This window comes from Sus scrofa, chromosome 1 (genome assembly GCF_000003025.6).
Source record: "Sus scrofa isolate TJ Tabasco breed Duroc chromosome 1, Sscrofa11.1, whole genome shotgun sequence".
In the NCBI taxonomy this organism is placed as follows: Eukaryota; Metazoa; Chordata; class Mammalia; order Artiodactyla; family Suidae; genus Sus; species Sus scrofa.
The window spans coordinates 115,232,193-115,252,770 of record NC_010443.5 but is presented as its reverse complement, the minus strand read 5'-3'; the positions used below and the strand labels follow the sequence as shown (position 1 = coordinate 115,252,770).

At 35.2% G+C, this 20,578-nt stretch overlaps 1 protein-coding gene across 12 annotated transcripts in view; it reads right to left on the bottom strand.

Annotated features, from left to right (window-relative positions):
• The window catches only part of ZNF280D (zinc finger protein 280D), a 125,913-nt gene that overhangs the window by 93,160 nt on the left and 12,175 nt on the right, over positions 1–20,578 (bottom strand). For 11 of the 12 annotated variants that reach the window (XR_002344724.1, XR_001306182.2, XR_002344729.1 and 8 more), the window contains 3 exons: positions 8,236–8,382; positions 2,895–2,960; positions 2,658–2,797 (listed from right to left, as the gene is read on the bottom strand). Coding sequence is in view for 7 of the 12 variants with exons in the window: in XM_021094794.1 (XP_020950453.1) it covers positions 2,658–2,797; positions 2,895–2,960; positions 8,236–8,371 (342 nt within the window). In the remaining 5 variants the exon portion in view is untranslated. Of the gene's footprint in view, positions 1–2,657; positions 2,798–2,894; positions 2,961–8,235; positions 8,383–20,578 lie in introns of those variants that run through there. The other variant, XM_021094773.1, reaches the window with a different exon arrangement.

Below are 20,578 nucleotides of genomic sequence, written 5' to 3'. Positions count from 1 at the left end.
AAGTAGGAGATCCAACTAAGCTATGACTTTACTCCTGACCCACATAATCTGTGAGATAGTAAAAATATGTGGTTTTATGAAAAGATGCTCAACATCACTAATTGTTAGAAAAATGCAAGTCAAAACTACGAGGTATGACTTTGCAACAGTCATAGTGGCCATCATCAAAAAGTCTACAAACAATAAATGCTGGAGAGGGTGTAAAGAAAAGGGAATCTTCCTATAGTGTTGGTGGGAATGTAAGCTGGTGCAACCACTATGGAAAGAGTATGAAGATTCCTTTAAAAACTAAATATAGGAGTTGCCATTGTGGTACAGTGGAAGTGAATCCAACTAGTATCCATGAGGATGCAGGTTCGATCCCTGGCCTTACTCAGTAGGTTAAAGATCCAGTGTTGCAGAGTTGTGGTATAGGTCACAGACACGGCTTGGATCCCACATTGGTGTGGCTATGGCATAGGCCAGCAACTGTAGTGCCAATCTGACCCCTAGCCTGGGAACTTCCATATGCCCTAGGTTCAGCCCCCCTGCCAAAAAAAAACTAAATATGGAACTACCACATGATCTAGCAATCCCACTTCTGGGCATGTATCTGGAGAAAAGCATAATACGAAAAGAACGAAAGATACATGCACCCCAATCTTTACTGTAGCACTATTCACAATAGCCAAGACAAGGAAGCAACCTAAACCTCCAACAACAGAGGAATGGAAAAAGAAAACAGGGCACATATATTCAATGGAGTGTTACTCAGCCATAAAAAAGAATGAAATAATGCCATCTGCATGGACCTAGACATTATCACAGTAAGCAAAGTATCGCAGTAAAAGAAAGACAAATATCATATGATATCATTAATATTTGGAATCTAATTTTAAAAAGATACAAGAGAACTTACAAAACAGAAACAGATTCAAAGACTCTGAAACTAAACTTTGGTTATCAAAGGGGAAATGGTGGGGGGAGGGAAAAATTAAGGGGTTGGTATTAATATGCACACAGTACCTTACATAAAAAAGATAGGTAACAAGGACCTACTAGGGTAATTACTCAAAACTGTGTAATAACCTATATGGGAAAAGAATCTGAAAAGGAATGAAAAGAATCTGAAAAGGAATCTGTAACTGATTTACTTTGCTGTACACCTGAAACTAACACAACTTTGTAAGTCAACTATAATAAAATTTGTAAAAAATGAATAAAATAAAAATAAAAAGGTATGGTTTTAAACCACTAAGTTAATAGTAATGTACATCATGGTTTGTCAGTCATTCTTTCAAGTAAAAAAATGGTCTTCTGGTAGTTCCACTCAAAATTCAATCACTTTTGAGGGCTTTTCCTCAAGATAATCACCATACTTTAAACACAGATGTACTTTATGCATAGTACCCATTTGATAACAGAAAATATTTTTAAAGACACATATATTCAAGGGTAGAAAGTTAACAAAATCAATAACATTTTAATACTTCATCAAGGGAATTGAGTATGACCAGAATAATTTTTATTGTGAGTGCATGGTGGTGACTAATATAAAAATTACTATACATACTAAGGCACCATCGGTTTACCACCAGTGCTTTTGCATCATCAGTGTAAAATGTTAATACGGTAAAAAAAGCAAATAGTGTCTTTATGTTATTATGATAAATCTGTTGAGCCCAAACCCATGAAAGAATCTCAGGAAAACCTCTGGGTACTAAGGCTACGACACTAGTTTGAAAACTTCTACACTAAGGTAATGCTTCCATTTTTTTAAGAGTATACATTTATACATAACAAATATGTATATTATGTATACAAATACATGTAAACTATGAGTTCATCTATATTGAAATCCAAGACCTATCATTTGCCAGTTGTGTGACTTTGAGTGAATTATTTAACCTATGTGGGTCTCAGTTTCCTCAACTATAAAACAGAGATAAATAATAGTGCCTAATTCATCTTCACAGGAACACTTAAGAATTAAATGAGATTAATTTATGTATAGCATTTTTTAAAAATTTTATTGGAGTAGAGTTGACTTACAACATTGTATTGATTTCAGATGTACAGCAGTCAATCTGCCATACATAAAAATATATCCATTCATTTTTCCCATATAGGTTATTACAAACTATCAAGTAGACCTTCCTGTGCTTTACAGTAGGTTCTCATTAATCATCTATTTTATATGTATAGCATTTAATACAAAGCCTTACACATATTAACAGCTCAATAAATATTAACTATTACTTTCTGTTAAGTTATTGAAAGTACGTTTTCAGAATAAAAAGCTACAACAACCTCTCAACAATACTCCCAATTAACTAAGAACACTTGGTCCAGTTTACAATCTGAAATAGTTTGCCACTAGGCAATATTCATTACTGATTATACTTTTTATTCATGTTTTGATAGCAATGTTTTCAATACTGTACCTGTTTAATTTAAGCATATTACCTGATACAAGAGAGCCTGGGTAGTTTGTTCTTGCAATTATTATTTGGGTACTAGTTGAGCTATAACAAAGATATTGACAGCTTCTGATGCTGATTATGATTCTACTGGATGATTACCCAAGGTAGTCCAGAATTTTAACTGGGCATTGTTGATATTGATAAATAATATCCTATGTATCCCTGAGCTGACTGTGTAGTTTCAGAAACACTTACAGGTTTAGACAAAGGCTGAACAATAACAGAACTATCTGAAGATCTAGATTCAGGATGAAAATTTACTGGTGAGGCAGCCACCGGATTTGATGTTGGGTTCGTGTAGTGTTGACTTGTAGACTTGAATGCAGCAGTAATACCTGTATTTTAAAATTACACAATACATTGAATATATTCCTGTATAATCAATGATGTCAAAATACTTCACTTTAAAACTAAAATCATAAAATAACATACCTCGGCTGAGTGCGCCATTCTTTATTCCCCTTGAATATGAGCTGGGGTTTACTCTATTCAAAATGTCTATAAAAAATTACATGTATATTAAAATTCATTGTTTGAATGACATACACTAAGATAACAGAAAATGTAAACTGATAACAATTAAATAGCTTCCTGGAAAGACTATACAAGTTAACACTGATTACTGAATAGTTAATTTTAGACATATATATCTTTATCTACTAAACAAAGATTATAATTGTTTATAGAATAAGAACAACCTTTCTAACTCTAACTTAAACTCCAAAAGCCAGAAGTTAAAGAATGATAAATATGACTACCTATAAGTCAAATGTGCTGCATGGCAAAGAAATAGTCCATATAATTGGCAAAAATTTTCCAAAAATATACTCATATACAAATTATCATTGAACGATACATCTTTCTTTGGTTCATGAAAGGGCTGTACATACGCTCAAGTTCAAAATCAAACCCTCATCCAATGTCCATATCCTACTGACACCCCTATAAGCCCTCAAGTGTCATAATGAGGAATCTCACTGAATTATCTACACCATTACTCACATCCTAAAAGGGTAACTATCAGAGAATACAGACCCAAATGAACACCCAGTTTACCATAATAACTTAAGGGGGTTCAAATGTACCACTACATCAGAAGACAATCAGAGCCTAATATGACTTTCAGAATCAGTTTAAAGTTCCTAACTGCATGTGAACTCTGTATCTTATAGGTTATTCGATACTCAAACTAAAATTTAGAAGAATGAAGATTTGTCTAAAATTGTTGGTCAGAAAAACATAAAAGCACAAACACCAGACTTCTTTTTTTTCCCTCAGCAGAAAGAGTCCAGCTCCCATAAAATAATTCTATAAAATAAAGGGACATACAAAAGTAAGACTGTTTTCTGATAGTGGCAATACAGTGCTCTATACTTAAGTACTAGAGGTGTCCTGAAGAAAAATCTGCTCAAACAACTTGACATCATTTTCATATAGAAATTCGAGATTAAGTATTTGCTCAAACCATCAAACTATTGCTAAAGTACTTTTTGGTGATTGTATTCTACAAAACAAAAGTTTTTATCTTCCTTCCTGGCAACTGTATATAAACATTTAACTTTTACTCCATATGTTAAAATATGTTATGGTTTATACGCAAACAATAATAAAATCATTTAAATTCTGCATCTTGGTACAGGAAAGAAATTCCACTGGGGTCAATACACTTTTGACAGAATTATTTTAAAACTAATACACATTATACTACTTAAATACAGTTAACAGTCATCTACAATCAGTATAAATTCAATTTAAATATTAGTTGTCATGTTTTCAGTAAGAGAACTTGAATAACAACTTTGAAATATGGTACTATTCTAGTATAAAATAATCAGTGACTAGAAACACTAATTAAGAGAATACATAATTATGTTCCACTATCATCAACAAGCATGCCCATCATGAACTAGTTCAATTTATAATCAAAATGACACTCCATTAAAATCTTCATGAGAGGTTATCAATCTACCACAGAAAATGCTACCAAGAATTAAATTGGTGAAACTATTCTTCCTCTGATAAAACTGAATATAAGTGCCATTCCAAGTTTAGAAGCAACAGAAGAAAGAACTAGGCTTTCAGAAAACTTAAAATTAGTCTCTTAATTACACTTTTAAGCACTGCCTTGTGAAGAAAACACTAGCATGCTGGTTAAATTCTTTAGTAAATTCTCCCGACTTAAACAAGCAAACATGTAAATGCAATGGAAAGAGATCCATTTTCGCTTTCTTCCCTAAAATCTGTACATTGTTTCTATGCACTTTTATACATTCTTGAGTGGACATTTTAACCAGAGTCATTGGTCTTTAACTTTATAACAATGCCAAAGCCAATTCCTTTAATTGAAATCTAATAATTCACAAAGGTACCAAGGTATTCTGCTACAAGGCCAGAAGGATTTAAGTATTAACTAACTGTTCCATCACCCAAGTAGTATGGTTGTAGACACTGTCCTTCTATCTCAAGGAATATAAATGCCAGCTACTGGAAGATGGATATAGTCAGAAAATGCAGCCCCTGTTGACACGCAGGCCAGAGACTGTGCAATCATTCACTGCATATACATTTTATAGATATGTACAGATGACACTGCAATGAGGCAATTGCTCAGATGTGAGAACTGCTATTTGAGACTAACCCAAATTTATTTAGTGAAATGGGATTAAGATGGTGGAATAGAAGGACTGGAGATCAACTTCTCTCCTAAAAACAATAAAATTCACAACTAAAGACTCAGCACTCTTCACCCAAATGGACCAGAAATCTTAAAAAAGATACCCTACTCCAGAAGAAAAAGAGGAGGACACAACAAGAGGTAGGAGGAGCGATTTCGAGATATAAACAACCCCATACCTCCTGGGTGGGAAGCTCTACAGACTGGAAACTAACTGGTCCACAGAGACTCACTTACAGGAGTGAGAGTTCTGAGCCCCACATCAAACTCTCACATGTGGGGTTCTGGCACGGGGAGAAAGAGCCCCGGCGCATCTGGCATCGAAGGCCAGTGGGGCTTGTGCGCAGGAGCTCCATGGGACTGGGGGAAATGGAGACCTCATTCTTAAAAGGGCACACAGACTTTCATGTGCACTGAGTCCCAGGGCAAGGCAAAGTCTCCATGGGAATCTGGAAATCTGGAAAAAGCCTTTGACAAAATCCAACACCCATTTCTGATAAAAAAAAAAAAAAAAAAAAAAAAAAAAAACCTCCAGAAAGTGGGCATAACAGGAACCTACCTCAACATGATAGAGGCCATATATGACAAACCCATAGCAAACATCATTCTCAATGGTGAAAAGCTGAAAGAATTCCCACTGAGATCAGGAACAAGACAAGGATGCCCGCTCTCACCACTACTCTTCAACATAGTTCTGGAAGTCCTAGCCACAGCAATCAGAGAAGTAAAAGAAATAAAAGGAATCCAAATTGGAAAGGAAGAAGAAAAAACTATCACTATTTGCAGACGACATGATACTATACCTAGAGAATCCTAAAGACTCTACCAGAAAACTGTTAGAGTCGCAGGATACAAAATTAATACACAGAAATCAACTGCATTCTCTTTCTAACAATGAAAGAGCAGAAAAAGAAATTAGGGAAGCAATCCCATTTACCATCACATCCAAAAGAATAAAATACCTAGGAGTAAACATACCTAAAGAGACAAAATACCTGTACTCTGAAAAACTATAAGACACCGATGAAAGAAATCAAAGATGACACAAATAGATGGAAAGACATACCATGCTCTTGGATTGGAAGAGTCAATATTATCAAAATGACTATACGACCCAAGGCAATCTACAGATTCCATGCAATCCCTATCAAATCACCAAGGACATTTTTCACAGAACTTGGACAAAATATTTTAAAGTTTGTTTGGAAGCACAAAAGACCCAGAATAGCCAAAGACATCCTGAAAAAGAAAAACGGAGCTGGAGGAATCAGGGTCCCTGACCTCAGACTATACTACAAAGCAACAATCATCAAAACCATATGGTACTGGCCCAAAGACAGAAATATAGATCAGTGGAACAGGATAGAAAGCCCAGAATGAAACCCATGCACTTACAGCCAACTCATCTATGACAAAGGAGGCAAGAATATACAATGGAGAAAGGACAGCTTGTTCAATAAGTGGTGCTGGGAAAACTGGATAGCCACATGGAAAAGAATGAAATTAGAACACTCCCTAACAACCACACACAAAAATAAACTCCAAATGGATTAAAGACCTAGATATAAGACCAGACACTATAAAACTCTTAGAGAAAAACATAGGCCAAACACTCTCTGATATAAACAACAGCAACATCTTCTCAGATCCACCTCTTAAGAGTAATGACAGTAACAACAAAAATAAACAAATGGGACTTAATTAAACGTAAAAGTTTCTGCACAGCAAAGGAAACCCTAAATAAAACAAAAAGGCAACCCACAGAATGGGAGAAAATCTTTGCAAGTAAATCGACTGACAAGGGATTAATCTCCAAAATTTATAAACACCTTCTGCACCTCCATACCAAAAAAACAAACAACCCCATCAAAACATGGGCAGAAGATCTAAACAGACAGTTCTCCAAAGAAGACATACAGATGGCCAAGAAACACATGAAAAGATGCTCAACATCACTCATTATTAGATAAATGCAAATCAAAACCACTAGGAGGTACCACCTTACACCAACCAGAGTGGCCATCATCCAAAAGTCTACAAACAAGAAGTGCTGGAGAGGGTGTGGAGAAAAAGGAACCCTAGTACACTGTTGGTGGGATTGTAAATTGGTGCAACCACTGTGGAAAGCAGTATGGAGATTCCTCAGAAAACTAAAAATAGAACTACCATTTGATCCAGCAATCCCACTCCTGGGCATCTATCCAGAGAAAACCATGACTCGCAAAGACACACGTACTCTGATGTTCACTGCAGCACTGTTTACAATAGCCAAAACATGGAAACAACCTAAATGTCCATTGACAGAGGAGTGGATCAAGAAGATGTGGTACATATACACAAAGGAATATTACTCAGCCATCAAAAAGAACGAAATACCAGCATTTTTAGCAACATGGATGGACCTAGAAACTATCATGCTAAGTGAAGTCAGCCATACAATGAGACACCAACATCAAATGCTTTCACTGACATGTGGAATCTGAAAAAAGGACAGACGGAACTTCTTTGCAGAACAGATGCTGACTCACAGACATTGAAAAACTTATGGTCTCTGGAGGAGACAGTTGGGGGATGTGGGAATGTGCTTAGGCTATAGGATGGAAATCCTATGAAATCAGATTGTTGTGATCATTATACAACTACAGATGTGATAAATTCATTTGAGTAATAAAATATATGTGTGTGTGTATATATATAAATAAATAAATAAATAAATAACTTATTTAGTGTATTGTGACATTTTAAGCAAAGTATTCCGAACTCTTCTGTTTCTGGCTTTAAGTAAGGAAAAAAAAAGATAAATGAACAAAGAAATAAATTGTTACTTGGCTCCACTACAATTACCATTTCCTATATGAAAAAACAGCTAATCTTAGTACATTTCTTTTTCACACATCTGGTATTTTAACCTCTTACCTTCTCCCTCAAGCCCCTAACAAAAATCCTAAGTCTAAAATTCTTACTAGCCTTCCAACCAATCTCTGATCCACAAGTCCTTTCAAAGAAACTAGGACTTAAGTAGCCATGAGACATTTCACAAGTTTTCCTATTAGGAACGTTATCTTACAAAACTGGGGTTCACTAAAAGCAAATGCTCACTTGAAATTGCTGGTTTTGAACCTGATATCTCTCCAACAAAGATGGGCTCATCATCATCATCATCATCAACCTCTTTTACTTTCTTCTGCCATGGTTCCAATTCTTCTTCTTCACATTCCATAAAGAGCTCTGCCATTTTTTAATTATCTAATGTTCAAAAGAAGAAAAGCAAAGTTTATTTTCAAACAGAAAAATACATTTTTTTGTAATACATAGTATGATATTTGAGATCTACTTTAATAATCCTAATAGCAATTTCTGAATTGATATTTATAGTTTGTACATGGTAGCAACAGTGAGAAATCCAGAGCTCACTCTCTAAGATATAAACTAGTAAAATTTAAATAAAGAGATGACAAATAGATAAATAGGTAGGTAGATAGATAATGGGTGACAGTAGTTATTTATAGTGGACAGAAAATTTTAGAACAATGTAAGTTGCAGTCATGTGCCTGGAATATGATTTTATCTACAAAAAAAGACTGCACCTAACCATTATCTGAAAAAAATAAATAAAACAAAACACAATAACAAAAGGGAGATGAACTAAGAATAAGAGGTGATAGGTGGGAGAAATAACAGAAAAACAGAACCAAATTCAGGAATGCCACGTACAAAGCAAAGCAGAGATGAGGTGCTAGACTGAAATAAAAAAACAAAGTGAGGCTTATTTCATTTGGGGAAAATTAAGACATTCCTCACCTGAATAAACAAACCAAAGAACATACAGTAAATATCACTATCCTAGAAGTTCTGATCAAGCATAGATCACCCAAGAAGAATTTTAGTACCTCAGGGTTTTTTTTTTGGGGGGGGGTGTTTTTTTTAGGGCCACACCCACAGCATATAGAGATTCCCAGGCCCGGGGTCAAATCAGAGCTATAGCTGCTGACCACAGCAATGCCAGATCTGAGCTGCATCTGCAACCTACACTACAGCTCATGGCAACCCCAGATCCTTGACCCACTAAGTGAGGCCAGGGATCAAACCTGTGTCCGCATGGATGCTAGTCAGATTCACTTCCACTGAGCCATGATGGGAACTCCAAGTATATCAGTTTTAAATACAAATAGACAATCAATATAAGCACCAGAAATTTTAGGAAACCCTCCTCTCTTTCAGAACAAAATCAATAAGACAGATAAAGAATCCAAAGGAAAAGAGATAATGCAAAAAGCAAGACAAATACTAGAGAAAATAAAATTAGCATTTTCAGAGATATGAGACCAAAAAGGCTGTTATAAAAAATAATATTCAGGGAGTTCCAGTCGTGGCACGGTGGTTAACGAATCCGACTAGGAACCATGAGGTTGAGGGTTCGGTCCCTGCCCTTGCTCAGTGGGTTAACGATCCGGCGTTGCCGTGAGCTGTGGTGTAGGTTGCAGACGCGGCTTGGATCCCACATTGCTATGGCTCTGGCGTAGGCCGGTGGCTGCAGCTCCAATTCAACCCCTAGCCTGGGAACCTCCATGTGCCGCGGGAGCAGCCCAAGAAATAGCAACAACAACAAAAAAAAAGACAAAAGACAAAAAAAAATAATAATAATAATAATATTCAGGAGTTCCTACCATGGCTCAGTAGGTTAAGAACCCAATATACTGTCCATGACAATGCGGGTTCAATCCCTGGCCTCATTCATTAGGTTAAGGATCCAGCATTGCCGCAAGTTACGGCACAGGTCGCAGATACAGGTCAGATCTGGTGCTGCTGTTGCTGTGGCATAGGCCGGCAGCTGCAGCTCTAATTCTACCCCTAGCATGGGAACTCCCATGTGCTCCAGGTGTGGCCATTAAAAAAAAAAAAAAAAAAAAAAAAGCAATATTCAGAAAACAAAAATAGGATTAAAAATGATAGCCAAATTTTTTAATCCAGTTTTAAAAATTAAAATGTCCATGGAGGTGGAACTAAGCAAAATAAAAATTTACATATACATACATACAAACACATATATATGTATATTAACCAAATGAGAAGAAAACACAACGTTATTAGAAAATCAATTTCAAAGGTGCAATATTCAACTAATAAAATTTACAGAAAAAGAACAGAGAAAAAGCAGGGGATAGGTTATCAAAGAAATAATGCAGGCCAGTTTCGTAGATCAGAAGACAAAAATCTCTTGGCCAAAAGGCCCCACTAATACTCAGTGCAACGATCAAGAAAAAAGGTATACCAATACATACCATTACCAAATTTCAGAACAAAAATGATAAAGGGAACATCCTCAGATCTATATGGGGTTCAAGGCAGGGAGGGCAGAAACAGATCATATACAAAAGATCACAGGTAGTAAGAACAGAAGCAAGACAATAAAGTAATACTTTTAAAATTCTTACCAAAATTATTTTTCAATTTAGAATTTTATACCTAGTCAAACTTTTCATCAAGTATGAGAGTACAGACCAAGAACATCACACAAGATTTACTTCCCACGTACCTCTTCTCAAGAATCTACCATAAAATCCACCAAAACATAAGACTCAACCAAGAAAGAGGAAGATATAGAATGCAGAAAAACACAGCACTCAACACAAAGTCCCATGACAACAGAAGTTCAGTGGGCTAGAGAACAACTAGTCCAGACTAGATCAGAAAAAAGTACTTCAGAAGGAGCATGTCTATGAGACCAAAGAAAAAATGATTAAAATATAAACTTTTAGACTACCTGACAAGTTTTACTATATAGACAATTGAATTGAGAGGATTTTGAAGGTGTGAGATTTAGCTACAGATTTTAATAAAAGTTAGCAAATTAAAAAACATGAAAAGGAGTTCCCATCGTGGCTCAGTGGTTAACGAATCCGACTAGGAACCATGAGGTTGCAGGTTTGGTCCCTGCCCTTGCTCAGTGGGTTAACAATCCGGCGTTGCCGTGAGCTGTGGTGTAGGTTGCAGACTCGGCTCGGATCCTGCGTTGCTGTGGCTCTGGTGTAGGCCGGTGGCTACAGCTCCGATTAGACCCCTAGCCTGGGAACCTCCATATGCCGTGGAAGCGGCCCAAAGAAATAGCAAAAAAGACAAAAAAAAAAAAAAAAAAAAAAAAAAAAACATGAAAAGCATTCATTGCTGAGCAAACCAAAGAAAAAAAATAAAAAGAAATATATCCCCTCATATGATAGTCCATATATAATAGCATATCAATAGCATATTACCATGCTTATCAGTGAATGGTATTTACATGGTCATCATAATGAAAATATCTAATATGGACTTAACCAAAAACTGAGAAAAGTATATTGGGAGATACCTAGAAGGAAGGAAAGGGTAGTTGTAAGAACGCAAAAATCCTCATGATAGAACATTACTAGAAAATGGTTAGACTTGATCATGCAACAGACAGCATACATACATATACATATAAACACTTGCAAGAAACTATGGTTAAACCACTTAGAGCCTTTTTATTTTTTTTCACTTAAAGTCTTTTTAGGTTGTTTGACTTTTAAAACTATGTGTATATATTACTTTAAGCTGAGATGAAAGAGAAAAAGAAAGAGTAAGAGGAGGGGGAAAAGAGTAACAGTACTGAAGGTCTAAAGTAAAGTAATAACAATGGAGATGGACACAAGTGATGCTTAACTAGATATATGAGGAACATATATATATATATGAATGGGACAGGGGAAGACCGCATAAGAGAAAAAAACAAAAACAAACATTAAAAACACCTCCAGGTTCTCAGGGTTCTGGCTTAGAAAATACCTTTAATTTATCATTTAAATGTAGTCACTTCTAAAGGTCATTTTTTTATTACACTAAAGTAATGCCACTTCTAATTCTGACTCAAAATTAAGACCATGTTCTACAATGATCTTAAAGATAGTACTAACTGAAACAGTGCTTTCAGAGAGTATACAAAGGAAATACTTTATATTTAAATAGGTGCCATTCTTTTACAAATTAAAAAAAAATTTTTTCCCTTCTATAAACATGTATCACAAATCATTTCTTGAGAGTTCCTGCTGCGGCACAGTGGGTTAAGAATCTGCTGCAGAGGCACAGGTTTGATCCCCAGCCCAGCACAGCAGCTTAAAGGATCTGGCAGCTGCAGCTTAGATTCAATCCCTGGGCCAGGAAATTCCATATGCTATGGGTGCCCATTAAAAAAATAAAAAACAAAAAATCACACATCTATAAAACATTTCTGGGTCTAACATTATTTAAATATTTAGTAGTCCACCCTCCAAAAGAATAACATAAAATAAAAGTTCTTCTCATTTTTCCAAACATTATGTATATCATGAAATGATCCCTTTCTTTTCTAAACTATTTTACTTATTATATAGACTTAAGTCGAATGATTAAAAACACTACTATATGTTTACGGTCAAACTGAGATCCTTGAAAGAGTATTTATCATCTACATATTAAGTAGGCAGTGGGGACATAGGATGTAATAATCTACAACTAGAAAACCAGGTAAGGTCAAGCAATGCCTAATAATAAAAGATTAGGGAAATTCACTGTATATTAATAATAAAAGCATCATTTAAATCCAGATGGTATAGGTTATGAGCTGAACTGTTTCTCCAAAATTCATATGTTGAAGTCCACACCATCAATACCTCATAAAGTGACTGTATTTGGAGGCAGAGCCTTTAAAGAGGTAATTAAGTTAAAGTGAGGTTATGAGTGTGGGTGCTAATCAACTATGACTGGTATCCTTAAAAAAAAGAGGACATCAGGACACAGATACATGTATGAAGGTAAGACCATCTCAAGACAAAGGAAGCAGATGACCATCTAGAAGCCAAGTAGAGAGGCCTGGAACAGACCCTTCCCTCAAGGCCCTCAAAAAGAAACTACCCTACCAACATCTTGATCTTAGACTTCTAGCCTTCAGAATTGTGAGAAAATAAATTTCTTCTGTTGTTTAAGCCATCCAGTCTATCCTCTTCACTCTTTTTAACAGTTAAATGTTAAATGGCAAATGATATTGCCATTATCAATATAACAAGGATATATTGTTGAAAAAAGAATTTTTAAGATATGTAATAGCTTTACAATATTTTTTAAGAAATAATTAGTTTTTGTCTATGCAGGAAACATGTGATTATGTTCCAAATTGATAATGCTAGCTATTTCATTTCTACTTTACTAATTTTTAAATTTATATTATTTCTTTTTAGGTGAGCATTTACTACTCTAACAATTTTAAGTGTTTTTGTCTTGAAGGAAATGTGCCTACCTCTCATTCTTTCTCCTGAAGAAAAGCTATCAGTACAAAAGCCACATACACTAGTCTCAGTCATGGCAACAACACTTACTTTTCGGCTAAAAAGGGTTGTTGCACATCAAGTCAGAGTTGACTTTCTGTAAACTGTCACCTAAGTACTGTCACAGTGATACCAGTCAATTTTATGAGCCACTGTAAGTAAAGCCAAATACTGAAACATGAAACTTGGGATTCAGAAATTCTTGGATCTAATTTTGATCTCCAAACTCATCATGTGACTACAGACAAGACGGCAAGTTATATCTCAGTTTTCTTTCCTATAAAATAAAGATAACTATTATTAAAGTGGATTTCATTAAATTAAATGTACAGGTACTTAATTTTTTTGTCTTTTTGTCTTTTTAAAAAAAGCTCAATTTTTAAGTTTGATATAAACATATAACTACATAATTGGTTCATTCCTCAATGAATCCAAATTTTAAAAAAAATCATGTTTCTATTAAGCTCTTAACTACTTGAAGAAGTCTGAAATTATTAAATTAGAAAGTTTTTTAGAAGCATTCTTCTATAAAAATGAACAATCACATAATGTGCTATTTTAGTAAATTTGTATTTTCAGATACTGTGACATTAATCTTCATCTGTTACCTACTCTTCACATTTCGAATATAATTATTTCCATAAGAAAACATAATTTTAAATAAATTTTAGTTTCTATTTTTCTGTTTTTTAAAAATCAATGAATTTAAAAGGAAAAAAATTAGATCATAGATTAATTCATTCAAAAATACTCAAACTAATTATACTTATTGTTTTCTGCATACAAGGTAATGTGTGCTATGTTCTAGGGAAAAAACAAAGATCAATAAGTCATAGTATTTGCCTAAAATAACTTAAAACCTAGTATGTCTATAATTCAAAATAAATTCCATTAAAATAAACATTATTTAAAAATCTGAGGATTTCCCCTTGTGGTGCAGCAGAAATGAACCTGACTAGGAACCATGATGTTACGAGTTTGATCCCTGGCTTGCTCAGTGGGTTAAGGATCCGGCATTGCCGTCAGTTATGGTGTAGGTCTTTGAGGCAGCTTGGATCCTACATTGTTGTGGCTGTGGTGTAGGCTGGCAGCTACAGCTCTGATTCGACCCCTAGCCTGGGAACCTCCATATGCCACAGGTGTGGCCCTAAAAAGCAAAATATATATATATTTTTTGTATATATATTTGTGTATATATATTTTTCTGCTAATATATACACACATACACACAAATTTTTAAAAACCTGTTTTAGTTATAAAGCAACAAGGTAAACTATTAGATGACAGAAACCTAAAATATTGAGATACACAGCTAATTTAATCTTTACATTCCTCTTTATTCCCAGGCTGACAAAAGTAAGTTTTCCGGCTTTTTAATTTCCAAGTTATTTGGAATGAATTAATCCACAGGAAAAAAAAAATATTTTAACCTCAGAAGTTATTGCTATAAACGTTTAAACTACTAATACAAGAGATTCTAGTGAATATTGAGTTTAACTAAATTCACCAAGTTCTGAGGTCTCTTTAACTCAAATATTTGAATAGTTGTAACTTGTCCCTAAACCAACATTAGTGAGTGGTATGTATATGTCAAGTAGATAAATACAAGACAATTCTTACTCAGCATTAAGGACATATTTATACCAAGAATATAGAATATTCTTTAAGAGACTTAATAACGAAGTCTATGAAACTCACATATTTTTTAAGTGATCATATAAATATCATTTAGCAAAACTCTAGTATTCAATTTACAAATATTCATTAATAAGTGACTTATCTCAGAGTTCTCTTGTGGCACAGCACATTAAGGATCTGGTATTCTGGTATCACCACTGTGGCAGCTTGGGTTGCTGCTGTGGTAACGGGTTCCATCCCTGGCCTGGGGAACTTCCAAATGCCACTGGCACGGCCAAAAAAAATAAATAAATAAACAAAGACCTAGCCATATGAACAAGATATCCATGCCTAGGATTACAGGAATGACATCAAGATAACCTACTTCAAAAGTGTGAGGACCACAACTGCTAATTAGGAAAAAACCTCAATTAATACACTAGCAAACATACTAAAAGTTGGCAATTAGAACTGTAATTTCAAGAGTTCCTACTGTGGGAGTTCCCATCATGGCTCAGTGGTTACCAAATCCAACTAGGAACTATGAGGTTGCGGGTTCAATCCCTGGCCTTGCTCAGTGGGTTAAAGATCCGTCGTTGCCGTGAGCTGTGGTGTAGTTTCGAAGATGCAGCTCGGATCCCGCATTGCTGTGGCTCTGGCGTAGGCCATCGGCTACAGCTCTGATTAGACCCCTAGCCTGGGAACCTCCATATGCCTTGGGAGCAGCCCTAGAAAAGGAAAAAGACAAAAAAAAAAAAAAAAAAAAAAAAGGAGTTCCTACTGCGGCACAGTGGATTAAAAATCTGATTGCAATGGCTTGTGTCACTGCAGAGATGCAAGTTCGATTCCCGGCCCAGTGCAGTGAGTTATAGGATCTAGCATTGCCACAGCCGCAGCATAGGTCACAGATGCAGCTTGGATTCAATCTCTGGCCAAGGAAGTTCCATATGCCTCAGGTGCTGCCGTTAAAAATCAGCCAAAAGCTGCACTGTGCAATACTGTAGCCACTAACCATATGTAACTGTTTAATTAAAATTAAATAAGGAGTTCCCGTGGTGGCACAGTGGTTAACGAATCCAACTAGGAACCATGAGGTTGCGGGTTCGGTCCCAGCCTTTGCTCAGTGGGTTAACGATCCAGCGTTGCCCTGAGCTGTGTAGGTCGCAGACGCGGCTCGGATCCCGCGTTGCTGTGGCTCTGGCGTAGGCTGGTGGCTACGGCTCCGATTAGACCCCTAGCCTGGGAACCTCCATATGCCAGCGAGAGTGGCCCAAGAAATGGCAAAAAGACAAAATAAATAAATTAATTATTAATTTAATTTAATTTAAAATTCAGTTCCTCAGTTTCACTAACAACACTGCAAGTGTTCAAAGCCACATGTGGCTGGTAGCTAATGCACTGGACAACGCAGCTACAGATCATTTCTACTGGATAATGCTTGTCTAAAGAATCACTGCCATACTTCATTCTGGTTAATAAACACAAACAAAGAGTTTCATGGATTCCTTTGGCATGTCACTGGAGCATGTCAAAACCATCACAGTAAAAATCTCTTAAGTCACCACTTCAGAATTATGGTGGTAAAGCACAGAATCTATGAAGGATTAAATCAGCTAATACTGAAGTAAAATACCCAGCAAAGATATGCAGCAGGGATGGCAAAGCTCCAAAAGGTTCCTAGAGCTTCTGCAGCACACAACTGACTCCAACATAGCCAGAAAAAAAGAATACACTACACTTCAGCTACTGACTCAGGTAGAAATTTCATGCCCAAGTTTAATACATTTGTTTCTAAATGAATTCCAAGTAAGTGATTTAAAAAGACTTTTTAGATAATTCACTGGCTTTTGGAGAATGCTCACATAAATAATTATAAATCCTACTTTTTAAATTGTTTCTAGCTTTTATATATCTAAAATTAAACCGTATCTTTTTTTTTTTTCTTTTTTTTTTTGGTCTTTTTGCCTTTTCTAGGGCCGCTTCTTGCAGCATATGGAGGTTCCCAGGCTAGGGGACCAATCGGAGCTGTAGCCACCAGCCTATACCACAGCCACAGCAATGCAGGATCCAAGCCTCGTCTGCAGGCTACACCACAGCTCACAGCAACGCCGGATCCTTAACCCACTGAGCAAGGCCAGGGATTGAACCTGCAACTTCATGGTTCCTAGTCGGACTTGTTAACCACTGCGCCACAAAGGAAACTCCAAAAATTAAACTATATCTTAAGGATTGTATACTACGAAAACTTTTAGGTCAAAGGAAATATGGGTCCACATTTTTACTTTCAGCCATTGATAGAGATAATCTGATGCAATGTCACTGTGTTAAATAATAAACATAATGCATTTAGTCCCATTTATTCTCTGATAAGGGAAAAATTAAGAAATTCCATAAATCGGAGTTTCTGTCATGGCTCAGAGGAAACAAATCTGACGAGTATCCATGAGGATACTCATGGATATTTATATATAAAACTTATTTCATAGAATTACAATGGAGATTAAATGATAATTTACATAAAGCACATAGCTCATTGCCTAGCACAAAGAAATCACTCAATAAATCTTAACTGCTTTTACTTCTGGGCTCGATCTCACCTTAAAGAACTCTAAGAACAGATTATGATGTCATTATTATAACGGAATTTATAATCTATCAGCTAAATATTTAAAAATAACTTGTTATATGAGATCTTCATTACAGTAGTATTTCTCATAATAAAATTTTAGTTTTATAAATAAACTTTCCAGAATGTGGCATCAAATCTATCCTACTGTATTTTCCTCTTTTTAAAAAAGCATTTATAAACTATTTACAACACTCATTAACATAAAAAAATTTCAAATCCTCATATGCATGTAACGCACACCTAAAATTTGTCAACACTGTTAAATTTGTACTGCTAATCTCATAAATATCTAGTACAAAAATACAAAAATATAAAAATTAATTTTTTATGTTAATTTGCATAGTGTCTTATGCCGTTTCCATTTTTTAAAAAAGCACTTTCATTCTACATACATCCCTGTAGTTTAATTTCTAAAAAAAAATAATTTTAAAAATGAGTAGGCAGTAAGCAGAAGACAAAAGTGAATGCTAGAAATATGATAAATGGTTAAGTTCTCCAACTAACTGGAACTCAAAAGTTAGAGTTACTCAAGGAAATAATCCAAGAAATAATCACATTATGAAGTTAATCTTTGTTTTTTCTCATCATAAAAATAATGTTTGTTTGGTTTTTTTGTCTTTTTGCATTTTTTAGGGCCACTTCCCATGGCATATGGAGGTTCCCAGGCTAGGGGTCCAATCGGAGCTGTAGCCACCAGCCTACGCTAGAACAGCAACACCAGATCCAAGCTGCGTCTACAACTTACACCACAGCTCACTGCAATGCCAGATCCTTAACCCACTGAGCAAGGCCAGGGATCGAACCCGAAACCTCATGTTCCTAGTCGGATTTGTTTCCACTGCACCACGACGGGAACTCTAACATTTTAACTGAGGGCTGCATTACTAACCAAGAAGTTGGCAATACCACAACCAGGTATGATTAATTTAACATAAAAGGGGAAAAGCAAAACAAAAAGACAATCATTTCAAATAGTGAAAATTTACATTCAAAATCAGTGTAGCAGATAAAAATAAAATTCACCTAACATAAATTTAGTCTAGGATTAACATGCTAGCTGTAAGAAACATTAAGCTTTTAAGAATTTTGCTTATATACTTAGAAGAGTTTTCCAGCAGAATGATTTGGATGACAAAGGGTCATTGGAACACTGTTCAAAAGACGTCTGATCTATCACTTTTCTCCTCTTACAAATTTACCAAGAAATCAAGCATTCAAATTACTCCACTGATTTAAAGCTTTAGTTTATGCTCTACTTCATTTAATAAATAATTTATTTAGTCTTTGCCATTAATGGCATACTGAAATAGAGGTCTATAATTTTAGAATTCTAATCCCAAATGAATAGAGCTTTAAGGATTCAAAGTGGGTTCTTAACTATGAGTAAAAATCTAATATTTCCAATCCTGTTTTTATGATCTCTCAGTAATTTCCAAATATCTCAAGGAAATACCAGAAAATTAATTTTAATGTTCACTATTTTAAAACAGTCTTTTAAGGGAGACGAGTCATTTTTAAAACTACAGTTTTTTATCACCTTAGTATCCACCATCACCTATTGATTCCATCATGGAAATTAACTGTAATAGGATTAGAAAAGCAGAGAATGATCATATCTACTTTGACATTATAACACAAATCACACAAATAGAAACATTAAATCATAAGCAATAAACCCATATTTAATTGCGAGACCTCAAAAAATTTGATTTCAAAAAATTCAGGCATTTAAATATAAAATTTTACAAATAAATTACTATAATTTTTATTTATAAACATTAAGCAAATGAAATTTTAAGTCAGTATTTCCTCCTTCTATGGCTTTTGTTTTATTGTTAGAAAACTAAGCATCTTTTATATAATCTGTATCATTGTTACTATTAAAAACCACAGACTTTTACTTGAAAAGGGCATATTCCAACCACACAAAATACACAACTGAAAACAACTGATGACCAGCACCTATGATACTGCATATAAAATACTGAGGGGTCACGGAAACTCTATATAAAATATTTTATCAAATCTCACCCAATTTCTCAAAGACTCTAATTTTTATGTAAAGTAGAACAGTGCCTTCTGAAAATGGTCAAGGAGAAAAGGACCTATAAAAGGGAGAATATGGATATACATCATTCTATTTTTTTAATAAACCAAAAATTTCAAATGTTATTTTTAAAAAGGATGATAAACTCAGGAATCTTAACAGTAAACAGGCAAACATAGAAGGGGAAGGACTGGGATTCTGCCTTGAAAGAAGTGACATACAAATGAGATCAGAAAAAGGATAGGGAAAATCCAGGTCCTAAAAGAGGGTATCCAACCTATTTCCAAGAATACAGCTCCAAAAGCAATAATTAGGCCAGCTTCTCCTGTCCATGTCCTAACTTACAGAAAAAAATTTCATTCTCTGAAGGAAGGTAATCAAAGAATCACCACTTTAATTCAGAGAAATTCAGATGGATTGCTCAAAGCCTATCGGGAATCAAAATATGCCACTTTGGCAGGCTTTAAGCTGAAGGCAATTAAGAGGCAGAAAACACAGAGCTCTCTGCCCTGCCACTATCTGTATAAAAGCAGGACATACATTTTTCATTGTGAAGGTCTTCCTCTTCCCCTCTCTCATACCAGGAGGAAGAAAAACTACCTTTATCATAGTAGACAGAAAGTCGGCATTGAGATGGGTCTGCCAAACAAACCTTACTAAAATAGTCCTTATCTTCCATTAGTGTCCTCCATATATTTATATCCCATCAATTTACCACTCCTAGAAGCCCAAACCCCTTTTCCTTTGACCTGCCATTTCTCTCCAGAAAAAAACGGTATATAAGCTCCTGTGTCTAACCACCTCTTTGGATCTTCATTTTTTTTTTCTTGGATG